We start from the raw sequence: 18,689 nt of genomic DNA on the forward strand, positions 1-18,689 counted from the left end.
GGTTTTCAGGATGCCCTCGATGTAGCCAAAGAGGTTCTCGCACATGGTCCCATTGCTTGATACGATGGGACGGCCGGGTGAGTTGGTCTTGTGTATCTTTTGGAGGCAGTAGAGATCTCCAATGCAGAGAGTATGTGGGATGAGAGCATGGAGGGTGCTCTGAAGGTCCGGATCAAAGGTCTTGGTCTGTTGAGTTGACGGGTGTGTTCTTTGGTCGGATCTGTGGGTAACTGTTTGAAGTGTTCCTCGTTGTTGAGTTGTCGGTATACTTCTTTGCAGTAATCCGTTCTGTTCAGTATGACAGTGGCCCCTCCTTTGTCTGCTGGTTTGATGACAATGTTGCGGTTGGTCTTGAGAGCGCGGTTGGTGTTGTGTTGTGCTTGGGTGACGTTCGGGGCTGTCTTGCGAGTGTGGCTGATGAATCTGGCATTGACGCACCTCCTGATGGCTTGGGCATACATGTCGAGTCGAGGGCAGCGGCCTTCCGGAGAAGTCCAATTTGACTCTTTGCTCTTTGGTTGCTGCACCGCGGATCTCTCTGTCGGCTGTTCTGGTTCATTGGCTGTATCATTGGATTCACTGTTGGCCTTTTGGGGTTTGTGGAAGAACTCCCAGAGCCTCATTCACCTGATGAATTCCTCTGTGTCCGCTGCGAGACTGATGGGGTCTATTTTGGTGGTGGGGCAGAAATTGAGCCCTTGGCTGAGAACTTAAATTTCATCTGGTTGAAGTGTGTAGTCTGACAAGTTGACAATGGACTTCCCTGCAGTACTGTTTTCTACTGTGGTACTGGAAGCGGCTTGGTTGCTGTTGGTGATGCTGAGTTTCTCAAGTTTCCTGTTCTTGGTGTGCATGTAGATGGCGTAGTTCTGTTGTCTCGTCTGCTTGGGAGTGTTTCGCAGCTGGTCTGCGTCCTGAGCGCAAGTCGAGAATATGGACGCTATCTTGGTTTCCAGGTTGTGGCATCTGCTGTAGAACTGGTGTATGAGGTGGTTGAGGAGTGTGAGAGAGATCTGACAGCTAAGTCTCTCAGCGTAGTCTATGTTATAGGTTGACCTGAGCAGGGATGTACTTCTGAGGCTTTATAAAGCACTGGTTAGGCCCCATTTGGAGTACTGTGAGCAATTTTGGGCCCCACACCTCAGGAAGGACATACTGGCACTGGAGCGGGTCCAGCGGAGATTCACACGGATGATCCCAGGAATGGTAGGCCTGACATACGATGAACGTCTGAGGATCGTGGGATTATATTCATTGGAGTTTAGGAGGTTGAGGGGAGATCTGATAGAAACTTACAAGATAATGAACGGCTTAGATAGGATGGACGTAGGGAAGTTGTTTCCATTAACAGGGGAGACTAGGACGCGGGGGCACAGCCTTAGAATAAAAGGGAGTCACTTTAGAACAGAGATGAGGAGAAATTTCTTCAGCCAGAGAGTGGTGGGTCTGTGGAATTCATTGCCACAGAGGGCTGTGGAGGCCGAGACGTTGAGCGTCTTCAAGACAGAAATTGATAAATTCTTGATTTCTCGAGGAATAAAGGGCTATGGGGAGAGAGCGGGTAAATGGAGTTGAAATCAACCATGATTGAATGGTGGAGTGGACTCGATGGGCCGAATGGCCTTACTTCCGCTCCTATGTCTTATGGTCTTATGGTCTTATGGTTTGTGATCTGTAGTCCTTTCGACATCTTGTCTGCTTCACCAGGCAGGAGTGTTCCCTTCCTGTCGGGGAACACTTCAGCAGTCAAGGGCATTCAGCCTCTGATCTTTGGGTAAGCGTTCTCCAAGGTGGCCTTCAAGACACACAACAACATAGAATTGCCGAGCAGAAACTGATAGCCAAGTTCCGCACACATGAGAACGGCCTCAACTGGGATCTTGGGTTCATGTCACACTACCTTTAACCCCCATGACTTACCTGGGTTTGCAAAATCTCATAACTGTCCTGGCGTGAGACAATTCACCTCTTTAACCTGTACTTAACCCTCTCTCCACTCACATTGCCTGCACCTGTAAAGACTTGATTATCTGTTAAGACTCGCATTCCAACCATTATCTTGTAAATTGAGACTGTGTCTATATATGCCCTGTTTGTGACCCCAATCCTCCACTCCCCCGAATAAGGGGCAGCGCCCCGAAAGCTCGTGCTATCAAATAAACCTGGTGTTGTTACATTGACTACATTAGCATGGTCACTGAGGATCCTGTACTGCACTTGGCATTTTGTCTAATTACAACATAAATAATATTATAACTAAATTATCCAGGTATTTGCCTGATAACAAATCAGTGCTTCTTCCACATGGAGGGATTTAGTAAACAAGCAATAAAAAGTATTTAAAAGCTCTGTTAATATTGCCACACTGTCTTACTTCTTTCATCCATCCACAAGAAAATATTTGATGGTAAAAAGAACAAGGCACATCAATGCCGAGTGTGCTCTTGTAAATTGCACATGAACACTTGCAGCACTGTACGCAATTATAAAAAGTAATTATTGGCATCAGCCCCGAGATTAATCCATTCATAGCATTAAACTCCTTAAACTCAGACTGTGGGATAAAACAGGACCTTGAACGGAAATTTTCATATTCAAATCTTTTGTTCCCATCTATAACTGACCATCAACTGTTCATCAATACCTGCGGCTCAACATCTAGTATTGCAATCAGTCCTTGTTCATGGATTTTGCGTATCGTTTCCAGCTTTGTTCCATACATTGCATCCTCATGGCTGCCATACTCCAGATATTCATTATTGGAAATATCCTGCATCATTTGATCATGTGAAACAAAATGGTAATTTTTACCATTTTCTTCATCTTTTCTGGCGGGTCTGGTAGTATCTATGAAGACAAACAACCTTATATTAGTGAAAGATATTGCTGGTACAATTTACGGTTCCAACTCATGCCTAGCTCCTCAAACTGCATTTCTTCCTTGCAGTAGGGCAGTTTAAAATCAGAAACTATATTATGCTTTATCCTAGACATTTATAGGTTTACATTGACACCTAATGAATATATGATCACATTTGAAGATTTTTATATTAATTTCATAGCATGAAGGGACTTGGCTGTAGCATAGATTATAAACAACTATATTATATCCATCTCTTCTTCTGACAACATGCAAGGATATGAAGCTGGGTGCCATCTTGCCAATAATGCTTTCAGAACAGAAAACTGATCAAAGGTGTTTCACAGGAGTTTAATCAAACAAAATATTGACACCAAGACAAAAGAGTAGACAATAGGGAGAGTGACTAAATGCCTCATCAAATGGGTAAGTTTTAGGAAGCGTGCAGATCTTAATGGAGCAGAAAGCGGTGGAGAGGTTTAGGGAGAGAACTTGAGACCTCGATGGCTGAAAGCATGGCCACCAATGGTGGATGAGGGAAGCAGGAGATGGGGGAACACAAAGGTCTGAGGGGGTTGCAGGGCTCAAGGGAATCACAGAGGTAGGGAGTGCAGAAGCCATAAAAGGGATTTAAACTCTAGGATGAGAACTTCCAGTTGGAGATGTTGGCGGGCCGGAGGTAAATATAAGTCAGTGAGCACAGAGGTGTTCAGTGAGTGAGACATGGGGAAGAATTTTCCCTGTAGGCTTCAGGATCACGCTGACAGGCTCAAATGGGAGTCAAAGACCTGCACTGTGGGGAAACACTCAACTGTGATTTTCCAAATTGTCAAATTAATTACCAGAAGGCAGGTTTAATGTCCAATTAAGACTGTTGTTGGCTCTCAAAGCTGGAGGTCCTCCAATAGGAGGTCCTCAAATCTGGAAGCAGCCGCAGGATACCACTGCAAATAAGTGAGGGAGGCACGCTCTTTCAAACTTTTTGAAAACTAAAATAAAGAAAATTGATCCAGTAGCTATGCCATTACTTTGGGGGAACCCCTCCACAGGGCAGCCTGCGGCTACTGCTGAACATAGCAAGACAGGGGAGCCTCTAAGCCTATCTGGATTGCCAGCATCCTGGTCTGCTACCAGCAGGATGGCTCCAGTTAGGTGCACAGTCTCCTCCATCTGTGTGGACAGAGAGGCTGACTGAAAATTGCCAGCCGGCCTTTAATAATTATCCCTAAGTGGCCATTAAGAGGGACAATTGTCTACCCACTGATAGTGGGTAGTGTTACCTGCAGTAACACCTCTGTTCTGCCTCCAGGAAAATGGCCTGGGGGTGGGATGGGACTGTGGAACTAGTACGCTGGTCAGTGGCATCATTTTTGGCTGCTACCCACCTCTGTACTGTCCTTGGTGGGGCCTAAAAAATTCAGTCCATGATGAAACTTAGTATATGGACAAAATTTGGATGTGTGGTTTATGAAGGTACCGTCCCCAGTAGCAATACTTCTTGACTGAGGTAATAAGACAAAAGTATCATATTTTTCAATATTTTCCTAAGATTACTATGGTATTCTGTGAAACAGGCTTGTGGTTGTGACTAATTTAATTAGAATGGAGACAGTTGGACTGGAAGGTTAAACCATAAAAAAGGGAGTTAGGTGTGAAAGCAAGTATTTTAAAGTGGAACAAAAACAGAAAAATGCTGGAAAATCTCAGCAGGTCTGACAGCATCTGTGGAGAGAGAATAGAGTCAACATTTCGAGTCGAGATGACCCTTCATCATCCAGACTCAAAACGTTGGCTCTACTTTCTCTCCACAGATGCTGTCAGACCTGCTGAAATTTTACAACATCTTTCTGTTTTTGTTTCAGATTCCAACATCCACAGTATTTTGCGTTTATTTTGAAGTGGCGATGAGCACCATAAATAGAAATTTTCACTAGGAAGATAAGAGGTAACTTGAAGTTAATTATTGTATTTCAAAAGCAAAATGTACAATTGATACAGATCGTAAATGCATCAAGCAAATACTAGTCATAAAATAATGAAAAATCTGTATGTTCTGGGAAAGGAAATTTCCAAAGGGATGTAAGAACAATAGATTCATAAGTGAAAGGGGAAAAACATATTTAAACAGTGGTTGAATGGGTGTGGTCATGAGACCTTGAACAGCATGCATGCCAAGAACAGATGTGTGAAGAACGCAGATTGCAGCCAACCTCAGAGACCCTGTAGCAACAGTGAATGTTAGTGGTAATTTTTACTGGAAATTTTACAGAGAAAGTCTACGAGGACTATTACCAAAAAGGGATATTTAGCTTTGAGTTTAACTAAGCCAAAACCTTTTGGGAAATGTTTGTAGACCTAGTATTAACTGTGTAAATGGAATCTTGTGTGTTCAAGTTTTCGTTTTAAAAAATGTTTGAATTTAATATTTACAATCTCCAAAAGCGGTTTGAAATTTCTGCTCCTAACTTCAGTGTAGATACTTTCTCTATAAAATACAAACTGTAAATCATTCTGATAGCTTGTCCAAGTTTCCCTTTGGGATTTGGGCAGCCCGGCAGTTACCACTTGCTATATCATCAGTAAACAGAAGGCTATTTAACAATGGGGACTGGCACACTTTTTAACAGAATCCACTAGGTAGTGTTGAGAAGTGGGAATCTTTTTTTCCCCCTAGCTAGCCTACGGGAAGTGACAAACTGTGAAACCTTTTGTGTTTTTCTGAAAAACAAACAAAACTTTAAATTGTTATTTTATTAGTATTCCACAAACAACACAGGTCATTTATTTAAACTTACTGATTTGCCCTAATGCCCAGGAAGTTCAATGAAAACAAGATTGTTCAATAATGGCCCAAATTTTGAAAAATAATGCTCCCCATTATTAATGTTTGTAATATCCAGCAACTTCAGAAGAGATATGACAAGTTTGCAAATTGCCAGAACTTGCTGGTTGATTTACACTGCTCAGCTGTCGCTTAGCACAAATGGCAGCTTGCCTTTGGCCTTATCATTTTTAAGAACTTGCTGGATTTGCACATTAAACGCATTGCACAAAGTTAGGCCTTGTATGTAGCAGCAAAAGCACCATCTTAATGAGGTAATCATTATTAATGCAATACCAATCAATGTCTCTGGCTTAGAGAGGGAACCATTTAAACTGCTGAGTTTCATTCCTGCATGTAGTAAATTCTTAAAGTAAAAATTTCAAATTTTTTTTGCTTTGTCTTTTTTCCTCCTTCGCAACTCAATTGTTCTTTCCCTCTTTATTTCTCCTGTGCACCTGATTTGACTCTAATTTACTCTCCTACTCTGTAATTCCCCCATATCTTTACAATCCTTAAATTGCAAAGATGTTGACCCAGTCATTCTGTCAGGTTCCAGTTGCCTTTGCTGCACCCATCAGCTCCCATTTCTATCAACTTGAGGTTAAAAATGTTTTGAGCTGAAGGATGCTGGAAAAAATCTAACATGTCATACAGCGAGATATCTTGCTTAAGCAAGAGTTGGATCAATGTTCAATCTTCCCTTGTAAAAATAATTTGATGACTTAACTAAATTTCTCTCTTATATCTTACTGTTGTGAAATAACAACAGTTCAATTACAGGTCAAGGCACAGCATGAGCTGATACTAGACCATGTGGGACAATATCCCATTACTGTCTTCAGGAGAAGAAAATTCACTTATAAAAATCCTGCAACAGAGAAGTTATTTGGAGTTATTACTAATTGCAATTATTAATGAATTGGAAAAGCATTGGGCAAAGTTTCACATATAATCATTCACCAATCTTTAAAATATGTACAACAAACTTACTAAAGTACGTACAATACATGACTCCTAAGCAAAACCTGGTGTCAGATTGTAGATATTTGTACTAATTTACCTTAGCTGGGTGGTTGTGGTGAACCATCGTTGGTTCCCACTGGATAGTACTGAGCCAGGGTCTGGCCAGTACTACAAGGATGTACATATGTTACTGTTGGGTTGTGCTACTTGTTGCTGTTGGGGTTAGGGTGGGGTTGTTACACCTTTGTACTGTAGTGTTGTGGTACATTCCAGTCGGGCTCCGCCTCCTGGGAGAGGTATAAGAGTCCCTGCTCTGGCTGGGACCCCTTCAGTCTGGGATAGTGTATATAATTATTGGCTGCTTCATTACAGTAAATAAAAGCCTTTAATTTCCTGAGCATCTGGCCTCGTGTTTGAGAACGCGCATCAGTGGTTTGTGTTTTTTCTTAGCCAGTTCACTAGAGGGAAAGCCAGAAAGTATGGAGACACTGCATTTTTGTATTAATTGGAAACCAACAATGCCCATTTTTCTGTCTGATACTCAGTCTGAAGACCGTTGACTTTGATTGTGAGAATTCCATAGCCCAGAGCGTCCTCCAATTTGGAGGGAATTGCAAGGCAGAAAGTACCTTTAAAACTTGTAACATGGAATTAGTTTTGACCTTTCAGATGAGAAAGAGCGCAATCTACGCTTCTGTAAATACATCACATGGTAGTCCAACATACCACAGCAACTTTGATTTCAGAATTTGACTACTAATTACTTCAAACTAGCACAACATTTTAAAAACCACCACTTACGTGGAATAGGGTATGCAAATCTGTCTGGATGCTTTGTGATCAGAGTATTTTTAATGTGCCTTCGTCCTACTCCATGGGCACCTTTATCGCAAACAAAACAAAATGCAAAAAAAGTGGTAAAAAATCTTTATTCACTTTTATAATACAATAAAGGTAATATTGTTTTGTAATTGCCATTGCACAATTTTTGAACTAAATTATGATGTTTTTTTACCTAGTAACACTAGCGTCTTCCTTCTGAAAGCTGGCAGCTTTACTACCTCCTCGTACGTAACAAGATCTAGTTGGTCAAAGACTGAAAGGGAAGCCCATTGAGAGAATAAATTGCATATTATGAACATTACAATTATTTTACAAAGCAGCTAAACTACATGAGAAAAGTTTTAGCATTCCTGGAAATTTTCAGTTGTGGTTTCATATTTGTGAGGGTTTGATGTACCAAATTGAAAATAATTACCGATTATAAAGAAGCTGCAGACAATTGCAAGATTAAATTTTTAATAAAAAATGAAATTAAATGCATTTGATAATACAATTGAATATTGGGTGATATTAAAACTGAAACTGATTTTCTTCTCTAGATAAAATCTAGTAAAAACAAAAGGGTTCATTGTAGGATGCTGTATGTACATATTTTGTTTTCAGTAAAAATGCTTTTTGAGAGATATACTTGCATCTTTTCAACAATTTATAGCATAATAGAAAATTAAAAATAATATACACTAAGCAACTTTATTGAACATTAACATTTTTTAAGAGCAAGCTTCCTTGACATAGGAAAATACATCTACTATTTTGCTGAATATCTTAATCAGTTACAAAAATGAAATACAGACTCTTTTTTTTCTGTAAGTACTTTTACAGGCTTAGTTTTTGTTGACAGTTTTTTTTAGAGCCAATGGACCATTTGTAGCATTGAGCTTCCAAAGAAAATCTAAGCTGAAACTCAGCAGAAGGGAACGAATGGATTTTTTTGTTCCTGGAGAAAGGGAAAATTGCAAATTAACTCACTTTCCATAAAGGTTAACATGGAAAATGCAAAACTCTCCAACTTTAAAATGCGAGATGAAACATAGGTTTAATTTCAACTTTTTAAACCGTACTCACATATACGGAACAATTCTAAATAATTGTGAACTTTAGGACAATTCTAAACCAGGGCTTGAAGAAGTGCTTGTTTGATCTCTGGATACCTAGCTGGTTTTGGCAGGAGCCAAGGGGACTTAATGTACCAGCAAAATGGGCATGCTGCAGGTTCCATAACATGCATGCCCCTTCAAAATACTAATTGATCTGCAAGATTCTCTCTTTTTCTAGTTGTAAAACATCCACTTAATATACTACTAGTCTTGCTAAAGACAGATTGAGGGAAAGCTACTGGGGAGTTGGGTAGTTCTAGTCTCCCTTATACACTGACAATATATTTTCCTGTTAGAAGCCCGGGAGCATTGGAATTATGGGGAAGATTTTGGCAACTAGTTGAGACAGTGTATCACATCAGGCAGGTAAGAGGCATGAAGGGAAGTTTAAGGTTCTTCAATTACCTCAAACTATAGAGAAATTAATTAAAATGCTAATTTAAAAAAGTAGAGATACTCTGCAATAATACGTTTTCCAATTTCTAAGGTTCGTGGAAAAGACAGGTAGACTTCATCTTCAGTCACAATATTTTCTTAAACGAAATGCCACGAGTGTCATTGATGGTTTAAAGTCACATAATTCAAAATGAAATGTAGAGTTCATTATTGCTGTTCCAAATTAGAATTAACACCAAATTATTTCTAGTGTACTTACAGGGAAATTATGAGTCTTGCATGGCAATTCAATCCTTCAGTTAAAGCCGCATTATATTTTCACAATATATCACTATGCATTGACACAAGCATTTAGCCTACACATCCTAATCAGTATAGCTAATTAAGATCATTTATGTTCATTTAATAATGCATCTCTCTGCAGTTTGAACATTTGTAAATCATTATGCTGTGATGTTATCACAGGAGGAGTCACTGTGATAGAAGTGTTTTCCAGTAGCACCCTCAATTAGATCAGTGGCTGTCTCAAGCCAGGGTTCACAGGCCCCTGGCGGTCCATAGACATTCTTTAAATGTCTGTTAAATAATGTGACAGTGCCACGGTCAATAAAAAGAATGAGTGACAGCCAAAGCATGCACTGCTCTTTCTCTGTTCTGATCTCTGTTTGCTGACCCAGTGCTCCTGCTAACCCCAAACTCTTGCTCTCCCCTGCTTCTTTAGTGCTTTCTCTGCACTCTGCTCTCCCCATATTCCTGCTCTCATTGTGCTCCTGCTAAAGATAGCGAGAAGCAAGCACAGCAATCTCACAGTAAGCAAGTACCTGACCTTTAAGAATAATTATTAAGACACGCTTTACATGGCAGCACTTTCATATTATGGGTATTGTACTGCATTATAATTTGGATAGAGGACATCTCTTCAACCAAAAAGTCTGAGAATCATGGAATTTGTGAAGCATGTCACTGTCATTCTGGAACATATCTAAACATAAGACATAAAAATACAACCTAAATACATCTATTTTCATTACACCTTTCCTCAAGCAATTATCTACTCTCACTCTGCCTGAATTACTGCTGACAACACTCCTCTTTCTCAGCTGACAGGAGAACTGATACAAAATGCTATTACGGTACTGAATGGGAGGGCAAGGGATGGGAGAGAAGGGTGAGGAATAAGTTTGAGGAGTGGGACTTCCACCTAATGCCACTGCTTGAACAGATGACAGAGAAAACATGTTAAGTTAGTGAGGTGTCAGAAGTTCAGGGTTCTTTTACTGTCCACTGAATGTTGAGTTCTGGTCAAGGTTAATAGGCTGGCAAATTTGCTACTGGACATCATACCTGCACTAAAATAATTAAAGGAATATAATTGCTGCACTCCAGGGTACCTCATATCAATTTGCTTTTCAAACGTTTAATCTTTATTAAGCAAATATAGAAACTGGGGTTTCCAACAAAATATAATGCAGCTTTAATTTTTAAATGTGGATGAGAGGAACAAAAATAAAAAAAGATGGAATAAGGGAGAAAAGTTAACATCAATCACAGTTACTTACATGCATTGAAGCCATTGGGTGGAAGACAGCATGAAAAATGTATAAGCATCATTGTTTAAGCAATGTTGCATTGTATTGTTAAGTTACAACCAAAACGTTTAAAACGCACAAAAACCCACATTAAAGCAAATCAAATGTTACATTACAAATAAAATGCTGTGTGTGGAAGATATATCTTAATATCCACAGAACGGCAATAGACACATTAGATTGCAAAGGACTTAACTAATTCTATGTAGATCAAATAACAAACAGCTAGGCCAATTGACAGACGTATGCAGTCTTGACTTAGTTTGGGAGTAGTATGTACATGCTCGTGCTATCACAAATATACATATACATCCAAGGCTAGGTTCTATACAATTGCATATTCTATTTGTTCCCTGTTTTCTCAGCTTGTGACAATTGCCATCATAGGCTGTGATTCCACTTTTTGCAATCCCTTTGCAATGATCAGTGGTTGTGTGCTGTCAAAGATGCATCAATACAGCACAGATTAGGTATATAAACAAATTTAGATGTAAAGCATTCTATAATTCAAAGCAGAATCTGATTCACCACTCTGGCAAACAGTTGAACCTGGGTACTCTTCTAAGTACCAATTTCATGGTTCAGAGTAATACTTTAGAGGTAAGTGAGAGTTCTGGGCAGGTTAAAGTTCAGCTGCAAAAAATGGGATAAATACAACTAAAGCAGTATGAAGACGATTATACTTAAAAGGTTGGGGCCATGTCGAGTCTATTGTGAGGGAGAGAGGTTCAGCAAGATTAGTTGAGTCGCAGTGTTTACTGATGTCTGGACAAGCTGCTGAGAAATTCATGGGATTTGTCTTGGTTTCATGCCATTTATTTTAGTGACAAGTGCTTGACCACAATTTGTCTATGTACCTCATATTAACCCCGAATGTTAGAGCATATGATAGGTATTGCAAATTGTTTTATCTTTCTGATCTTGTGTAGTAAAGTTTATTTTTGTTTGTTCAAAACCTGGGGAATCTTGTGGCTTTATTCTCTTAACAAGTGTCTTGAATCTCAAACTTCATCTACATTAAGCAAAATGTTATTGGCCCCATACCAGATCTTAACAAAACCAGATCCTGGTCTGGTCCAGGATCTTAACAGTATGCATTACGGGTAAATTTTCTTAATTTATTGCTTACATCAAATTATTACATCAGATTAACTTTATGAATATGTCCCTGGGTGAGTTCAACAACTCCACTGTTTCCTTGAATTATTATCTGTTACTCGGCTCATCTAGCAGTTAAAATAAAGCATCTGCATACCAAAGATTGAGCTGTCTTTAGCTCAGGCTGTTGTGATACATCTTGGGTGATTAGTTATATTTTTTCACATATCAAGTTGACAATGCAAATTACAAGGATATAATTTTCAGAAAAGTGGTATGGAACTCTTATAACTGCATAACATTAGGATGTGCTATTGCTTTCCAAATCCATGCCCAACACTCCAAAACAAAGAAATGAGAGGCAAAGACAGAAAATGAAATTAAACTGGCAATTAAACTAAAAGGGAATCCAAAAGACAAGGCATAATAGGAGTAAGCAAAAGGAGCACTGAGCCTGATTAGGAACTAAGGAGGGATTTACGCATGGAGCGAGCAGGCATGGCTGAAGTGCTAAATGAGTGCCAATGAAGAGCTACTAAAAAAAGGCTGGCAATGCCTAAAAGTTGATAGGATACCTGGGCCAAATGAATGCATCCAAGGATACTGAGGAAGTAAGGGTAGAAATTGCAGAGATACTGGTAACATTCTTTCAATCTCCCCCCAATTGCATAGCTAGCCTTTTTTTAGTACCTCTTCATTACCATAGGACTGGAGAGTTGCAAATGTTACAAATTTGTTCAAGAAAGGATGGCATGCTGACATAGTGGTTAGCACTGCTGCCTCACAGCCCCAGGGACCCCGGTTCAATTCTGGCCTTGGGTGACTGTGTGTGTGTGTGTGTGTGTGTGTGTGTGTGTGTGTGTGTGTGTGTGTGTGTGTGGAGTTTGTACGTTCTTCCCATGTCTGCGTGGGTTTCCTCCGGTTTCCTCCCACAGTCTAAAGATGTGCAGATTAGGTGGATTAGCCATGGTAAATTGCTCCTTAGTGTCCCAAGATGCGTAGGTTAGATGGATTAGCCAGGGTAAATGTTTGGGGATGCACAGATAGGGCAGGTGAGAGGGCCTAGGTAAGATACTCTGTCAGAGAATTGGTGCAGACTTGATGGGCTGAATGGTCTTTTCTATACTGTAAGGATTCTATGATACTATTAGATTTAAGGATAAGCTCAACAACTACACATCAGTCAGTTTAACCTCAATGGTAGGAACATTTTTTTAGAAATGATAATCTGGAATAAAATTAGCACTCATATAGACAAATGTAGATTAATGAATGGAAGCTAGCATGGATCTGTTAAAGGCAAATCAAGTATAATTAACCTGATGAGAATTTTGATGCTATAATGTAGAGGGCTAAAGCCGGGGGGTGTGTGGAGAGGAGAGGGGGTTACAGGAGGGTTACAGTTGATGTGGTGTACATGGACTTCTAAAAGGCATTAGATGAAGGGCCACATAATAAGGTTTCCCAGAAACGGTAAAATCCATGAAATAAAAGGGTCAGTGGCAGCATAGGTACCAAATTGGCTGAGTGACAGGAAACAGAAGCAATGAATGGTTGTTTTATGGGCTGAGGATGGTATACAATGGGGTTCCCAGGAATCAGAACTGGGACCACTGTTTCTCCTGATCTATGTTAATGACCTAGATTTAGGTGTGCAGGGCACAATGCCAAAATTTGCAGATGACACAACATTTAGGAGTATTGTGAAGTATGAGGAGCATAATGATGGACTGCAAGAAGACATGGAGAGTGGTAGAATGGGCGGATAGGTGGCAGATGAAATTTAATGCAGAGAATTGTAAAGTGATAGACTTTGATAGGAAGAATGGGGGAGGCAATTATAAATGAAGGATATGGCTCTAAAGCAAGTGCAGGAGCAGAGGGTGTATATGTGCACAAATCGTTGAAGATGGCAGGGCAGGTTGAGAAACTACTAAATAAAGGATCCTGGGCTTTATAAATACTGTGTGGAGTACATAAGCAAAGAAGTTATGATGAACCATTACAAAACACTGGTTCAGCTTCATCTGTAGTATTGTGTCTAAATTTTGATCACCATACTTGAGATAGGATGTGAAGGCATTAGAGAAAGTGCAGAAAGTTGTAGGGTCCATAAACAGGGAACATAGATTTAGGGTAAGAGGTAGAGGGTTTAGAGTGGATTCAAGGGAAAATTCTTTCACCCAGAGGGCAGTGGGGATCTGGAATACACTGCCTGAAAGATTGGTAGAGGCAGAAATCCTCATAACATTTAAAAAGTACTTGGATACGGACATGGTATGTAGTAACGTACAAGGCCCCCTTCAATGTTGCAAATTATGATCCCAGCAAAGATTTATGAGAATGATTCCAGAATGTGGGACTTCAGTTATGTGGGTAGATTAAAGAAGCAGGGATTTTTCTTCTTGGAGAAGAGAAAGTTTGGAGGAGATTTGATAGAGATATTCAAAATCATAAAGGGACTGGATAGAATAGAGAGAGAGAAACTCTTCCCAATGGAGAAAGCATTGAGAACCAGAGTGCACAGACTTCAGGTAAATGGCAGAGGCAACACAAGGAGAAACCTTTATATGCAGCATGTAGTTACGATATGGATTGTCCTGCCTGAGATTGTAGTCAAGGCAGATTCAATACTGACTTTGAGAAGGGAATTACATAATTATCTGAAGAGGAGAGATTTGCAGGGCTACAGGGTGAGAGTAGGGAATGGGACAAAGGCTGAGCTGCTCTTGCAAGAGAGCCAGCATGTTTTGTGCTTTTACCATGTATGAATCCATTCCGATTGCTTTCTCCATCTTAACACTGAGACTCCCCCAATTAAAGTCACAAACGACATTTTCTGTGACTGTGATTGATAGACATTATATTTATTTGTCCACCATAATCCCCCCTCTGCAGTCTTTGCCGTTGTCAAACCATTGCTTCAACAATCTTTCTTTTTAATTGTCCAGCTGAGTGGGATTTTCGTTGTTAGGTCTTAAACAAACAAAAGAACAAAGAACAATACAGCACAGGAACAGGCCCTTCGGCCCTCCAAGCCTGCGCCGCTCCCCGGTCCAGGATTGAATCCTGAATCCAGGATCCCCGCCCAATTTTCCAGCCTATCTACATACCAATATCCTATCCACCGAGCTGTCCCTCACAGCTACGATGCTTTGTTCATTACAACCTATTAACTCACCCCCACCCCCCCCATTCCAGACCATGTGATCTCCAGGGAGGGGCGAAAACCCAGAGTGAAAAACCCCAGGGCCAATATGGGGAAAAAAAATCTGGGAAATTCCTCTCCGACCCCCTGAGGCGATCGAAACGAGTCCAGGAGATCACAATGGCCCTGATCGGGAAATGCTTCCCAACCCTAGTCATTTCCACTTCCACGAACACCATATGAATTCCCTGCCCCCGAGACAGGTTCCCAACTATCTGCAGTCTCGCTCTGTACTGGCACCAGCAAGATGATCACAGAATGAAGCCTTGAAACGAGAAACAAGGAACAATTAGCCCGCGCCGCTCCCTGGTCCAGACTAGACCACTCTTTTGTATCCCTCCATTCCCACTCCGTTCATATAGCTGTCTAGATAAGTCTTAAACGTTCCCAGTGTGTCCGCCTCCACCACCTTGCCCGGCAACACATTCCAGGCCCCCACGACCCTCTGTGTGAAATATGTCCTTCTGATATCTGTGTTAAACCTCCCCCCCTTCACCTTGAACCTATGACCCCTCGTGAACGTCACCACCGACCCGGGGAAAAGCTTCCCACCGTTCACCCTATCTATGCCTTTCATAATTTTATACACCTCTATTAAGTCTCCCCTCATCCTCCGTCTTTCCAAGGAGAACAACCCCAGTTTCCCCAATCTCTCCTCATAACCAAGCCCCTCCATACCAGGCAACATCCTGGTAAACCTCCTCTGTACTCTCTAGCAATGAGACTAGTGGCTTTTGGCCTGTTTCACTTGTAACATTTAGGCTAATGATGGACATAGTCTGAAAACCTTTTGCATGCCATGTGACCGAAAGGGCTGCCTTATTGATGATGGCGTACCTCATTCTCTGTGTCTGACAGTCCTCTGGAAGCTTAGTATATCAGTTGGTGACTTCCATCCAGCTTCTGTTGAAATAAGACCATTCCAATACTTGTAGATTAAGCATTTGCTGCGATGGTGGTGGATAGGGGTGGGTAGTAGTGGGCCAGAATGTTGGTTAAGAGTAGCATCGCTTTGATGCAAGTAAACACTTGCTCATGATGTGTGTCCTAGCACCATGCCTGGTCTTTTCAAGTAGACGTCTCAAAAGTTCTGTGGTCTGTGCCAGATTTAGAAGAGTTTTGCCAGCTGGTTCACCATCTCCATGAATCTTTGGAGGTCTGGAATCAAGGATAACGTTGGGACTATGCTAGTAGGTTTTGTTCACTGTGGGTCCCCAGTGATGTCTTTTATTGACGATGTATCCCAGGGACTGAATTGATGTCTTGGAGAACGCGTATTTCTCAATTAGCACCAGCCCTGCCTCCTCCAGGACTTTTAGAATTGCTGAGCCCTATGTCATGTTCTTCCATTGTTGTGCTGTGAACCAAAACATCATCCACATGGCAGATGACACTCTACAGGCCTTGCAAAATGGCAGTTATTGTATGTTGAAACATTTCCAGTGCTGAGGTGATTCTAAATGACAGGTGGGTGAAGCAGGATCTGCCAAAGTGGGTGATGAGTGTGGTCAGCAACCTGGACTCTTCATCTGGGAGAAGTTGCCAAAACATGCTGTTGTCATCAAGCTTTGAAAGCACCAGGCTCATAGAGAATAGGCAGGCTTGCGTCCACTGAGGACATCGAGCATACTTCTCTGGTTATGACTTTATTGAGCTATGTCAAGCTGACACAAATACAATGGATCGGTTCAGTTTTGAGACTGGGACCATCCTGAAACACCATGCGGTTGGGTGTGTGACTGCCATATTTGTTATCTTATCCAGCTGCTGTTGCCCTTATTTCACGAGTGGGTGGGCAATCTTTTGTGCTGTGATCAGACACATCGGTTTAGCATCTTCCCTCAGTGTGATCTTGCATTCATTTGCCAGTCACCCCAATCCTGTAAAGAACTTGGGAACTCCTTTTTATACTTGAAGCCAAGTCTTTGTTGCTTGACCTTGCCAATTTTTCGCAAAAGGTTGATGCCGATGGAGGCTTTTTTGGCTGAGCAGTAAACAGTTCTGGTTGTGGACCAGTAACAGGGTTTTTGGATTCCTTTGACCTTGTACCTGAGTGTTGCCTGAAGAGTACCATTCACTGGGAGTTGAATGCCTCCTGCTCCATACAGGTTTGTTGTGATGGCATCAACCGTTGGATCACCAGCCATGGTTCTCTGCCTGATAGGAAAGTAACACTGACACGTATCCAATTTAAAGATTGCGAGATGGCCATTAACCAAGAGGTCTGTATTCCAGAACAAAAATCCAGTGACCTCACTCAAGCAACACTGCTGTGTGTCTTCTTGAGGTGCTATCTCGACCTCATGAACCTGCTTGGGGTCTTCTGAGAATTTTGATGTTTTGATTTTGCACAGGTTCCTGAGGTGTGCTGAAATTGGCAGACACTGATCACGCCTGTGAGGGCGCTTTGCTCCACAGTGCTGGCAGGCTTGCGCTTCTGCTCTATTAGGGTATTGTTTCACTTGGCCTGATGTCCTGTTTGCTTAGTGCCATGGTTTGCTTTCTCCCCTCAATAACGATCTATGTTGCAAACAGTTTTCAGATTGCCTGACAATCTGGATGGCTCTCAAGGGTTAGGTCCTCTTCTGCATGAAGCATGTGAGAGTGATGTCTGCCACTCTTCAACTACTCTATCCCTGATTGGCTTAGGTTTCGGGTCACAGTCTTCAGCCATTCTGTACGGCTCATTAGTGAAGGAATCAACAACTTTTCCTGGGTGCTGGACACATTTATTAAATTTAACACTTACAAGGATTTGTTACTTCTAAACTTCATTAAATTTTGCAGCTGATTCATTGATTCCTTGTCTAGCTATTATATTGTCAGCTTTCGGGCCTACTGAATAAAAGCAGTGTGTTAACCTGTTCAGCTTCTGGTCTTTTTATCCAGACCTGAAACAATGTATCAAAAAGAATCTCTTTCGCCAAAGCCCCCAATTTTGTGATTGACCTGGGCATTGGATAAGTCCAAATTGATCAGAAGAATGGTGGTGGTCGTAGGGAGAGAGGGGGGGGGGGGGGGGGGGGGGGGGGGGGGAAGAGAGAGAGAGGAGAGAATCTCGCAGCAGCGCAGAGGACCAGGAGACATCAACGGAGGCCATGTAGCGGCCTTCCTGCTGGGTGCCATGGCCTCCGCACGTCTCCGACCACCAGATTTTTGACGCCGTCAGCCCTGTGCCCAATTTTGGCACGGAGCTGAATAGATTATTTAAATTCTGATTTACATCTGATTAGTGGGCCCAACACTGAAGTCTCTGGGCCCGCTAGCATCTCCCCCCCCACCAGGAATGTTTCACTCTAGCGGGGTTGACATGGGAGCTGGAGGCCCGGCCCCGCTGGAGTGAAGGGGGGTCATGCAGCCCTCCCAGGAGGTCGGAAAGGGGGGGGGCTGCCCCTTGGGCATTGCTAGCTTGGCAGTGCCAGTCTGGCCCCCTGGCACTGCCCAAGGGCAAAGTGGCAATGCCCGGGACACCTTTGCACTGCCTAATGGGTACTGGGCAGTGCCAAGGGGGTGGGGCCTATAAGGGGGAAGATTAGTTGGGGTGGGGGATCCTGCTGCCACTCTGCACTGGGATCAGTGACAGAGGGAGGAGAGGGCTGATCAGGGCTGGTCATCGGGAGGGTGGGGGTGGTGGTTGTGTTGGAGCAGGCCCGAACACATCCGGGAGGCCAGCGATCGTATGGTGGGGTCGTGTGGCCAGCGATGTGGGGTTGTAGGGCAGGCCTGCGTTTGAGCTGGCCAGCGATCGGGAGGCTAGTAGTGCGGGGCTACTGCGTATGCGCCGATCTCCGCTATGACAAATCAGTGCATG

General features: G+C 42.1%; 1 protein-coding gene across 4 annotated transcripts in view; it reads right to left on the reverse strand.

Annotated features, from left to right (window-relative positions):
• Window positions 1-18,689, reverse strand: part of caska (calcium/calmodulin-dependent serine protein kinase a) — a 405,920-nt gene that overhangs the window by 15,560 nt on the left and 371,671 nt on the right. For all 4 annotated transcript variants that reach the window (XM_078232613.1, XM_078232612.1, XM_078232611.1 and 1 more), the window contains 3 exons: window positions 7,663-7,743; window positions 7,449-7,529; window positions 2,645-2,847 (listed from right to left, as the gene is read on the reverse strand). In XM_078232613.1, coding sequence (XP_078088739.1) covers window positions 2,645-2,847; window positions 7,449-7,529; window positions 7,663-7,743 — 365 coding nt within the window. The remainder of the gene's footprint in view (window positions 1-2,644; window positions 2,848-7,448; window positions 7,530-7,662; window positions 7,744-18,689) is intronic.

The sequence above is a fragment of the Mustelus asterias genome, chromosome 17, assembly GCF_964213995.1.
Source record: "Mustelus asterias chromosome 17, sMusAst1.hap1.1, whole genome shotgun sequence".
Lineage (NCBI taxonomy): Eukaryota > Metazoa > Chordata > Chondrichthyes > Carcharhiniformes > Triakidae > Mustelus > Mustelus asterias.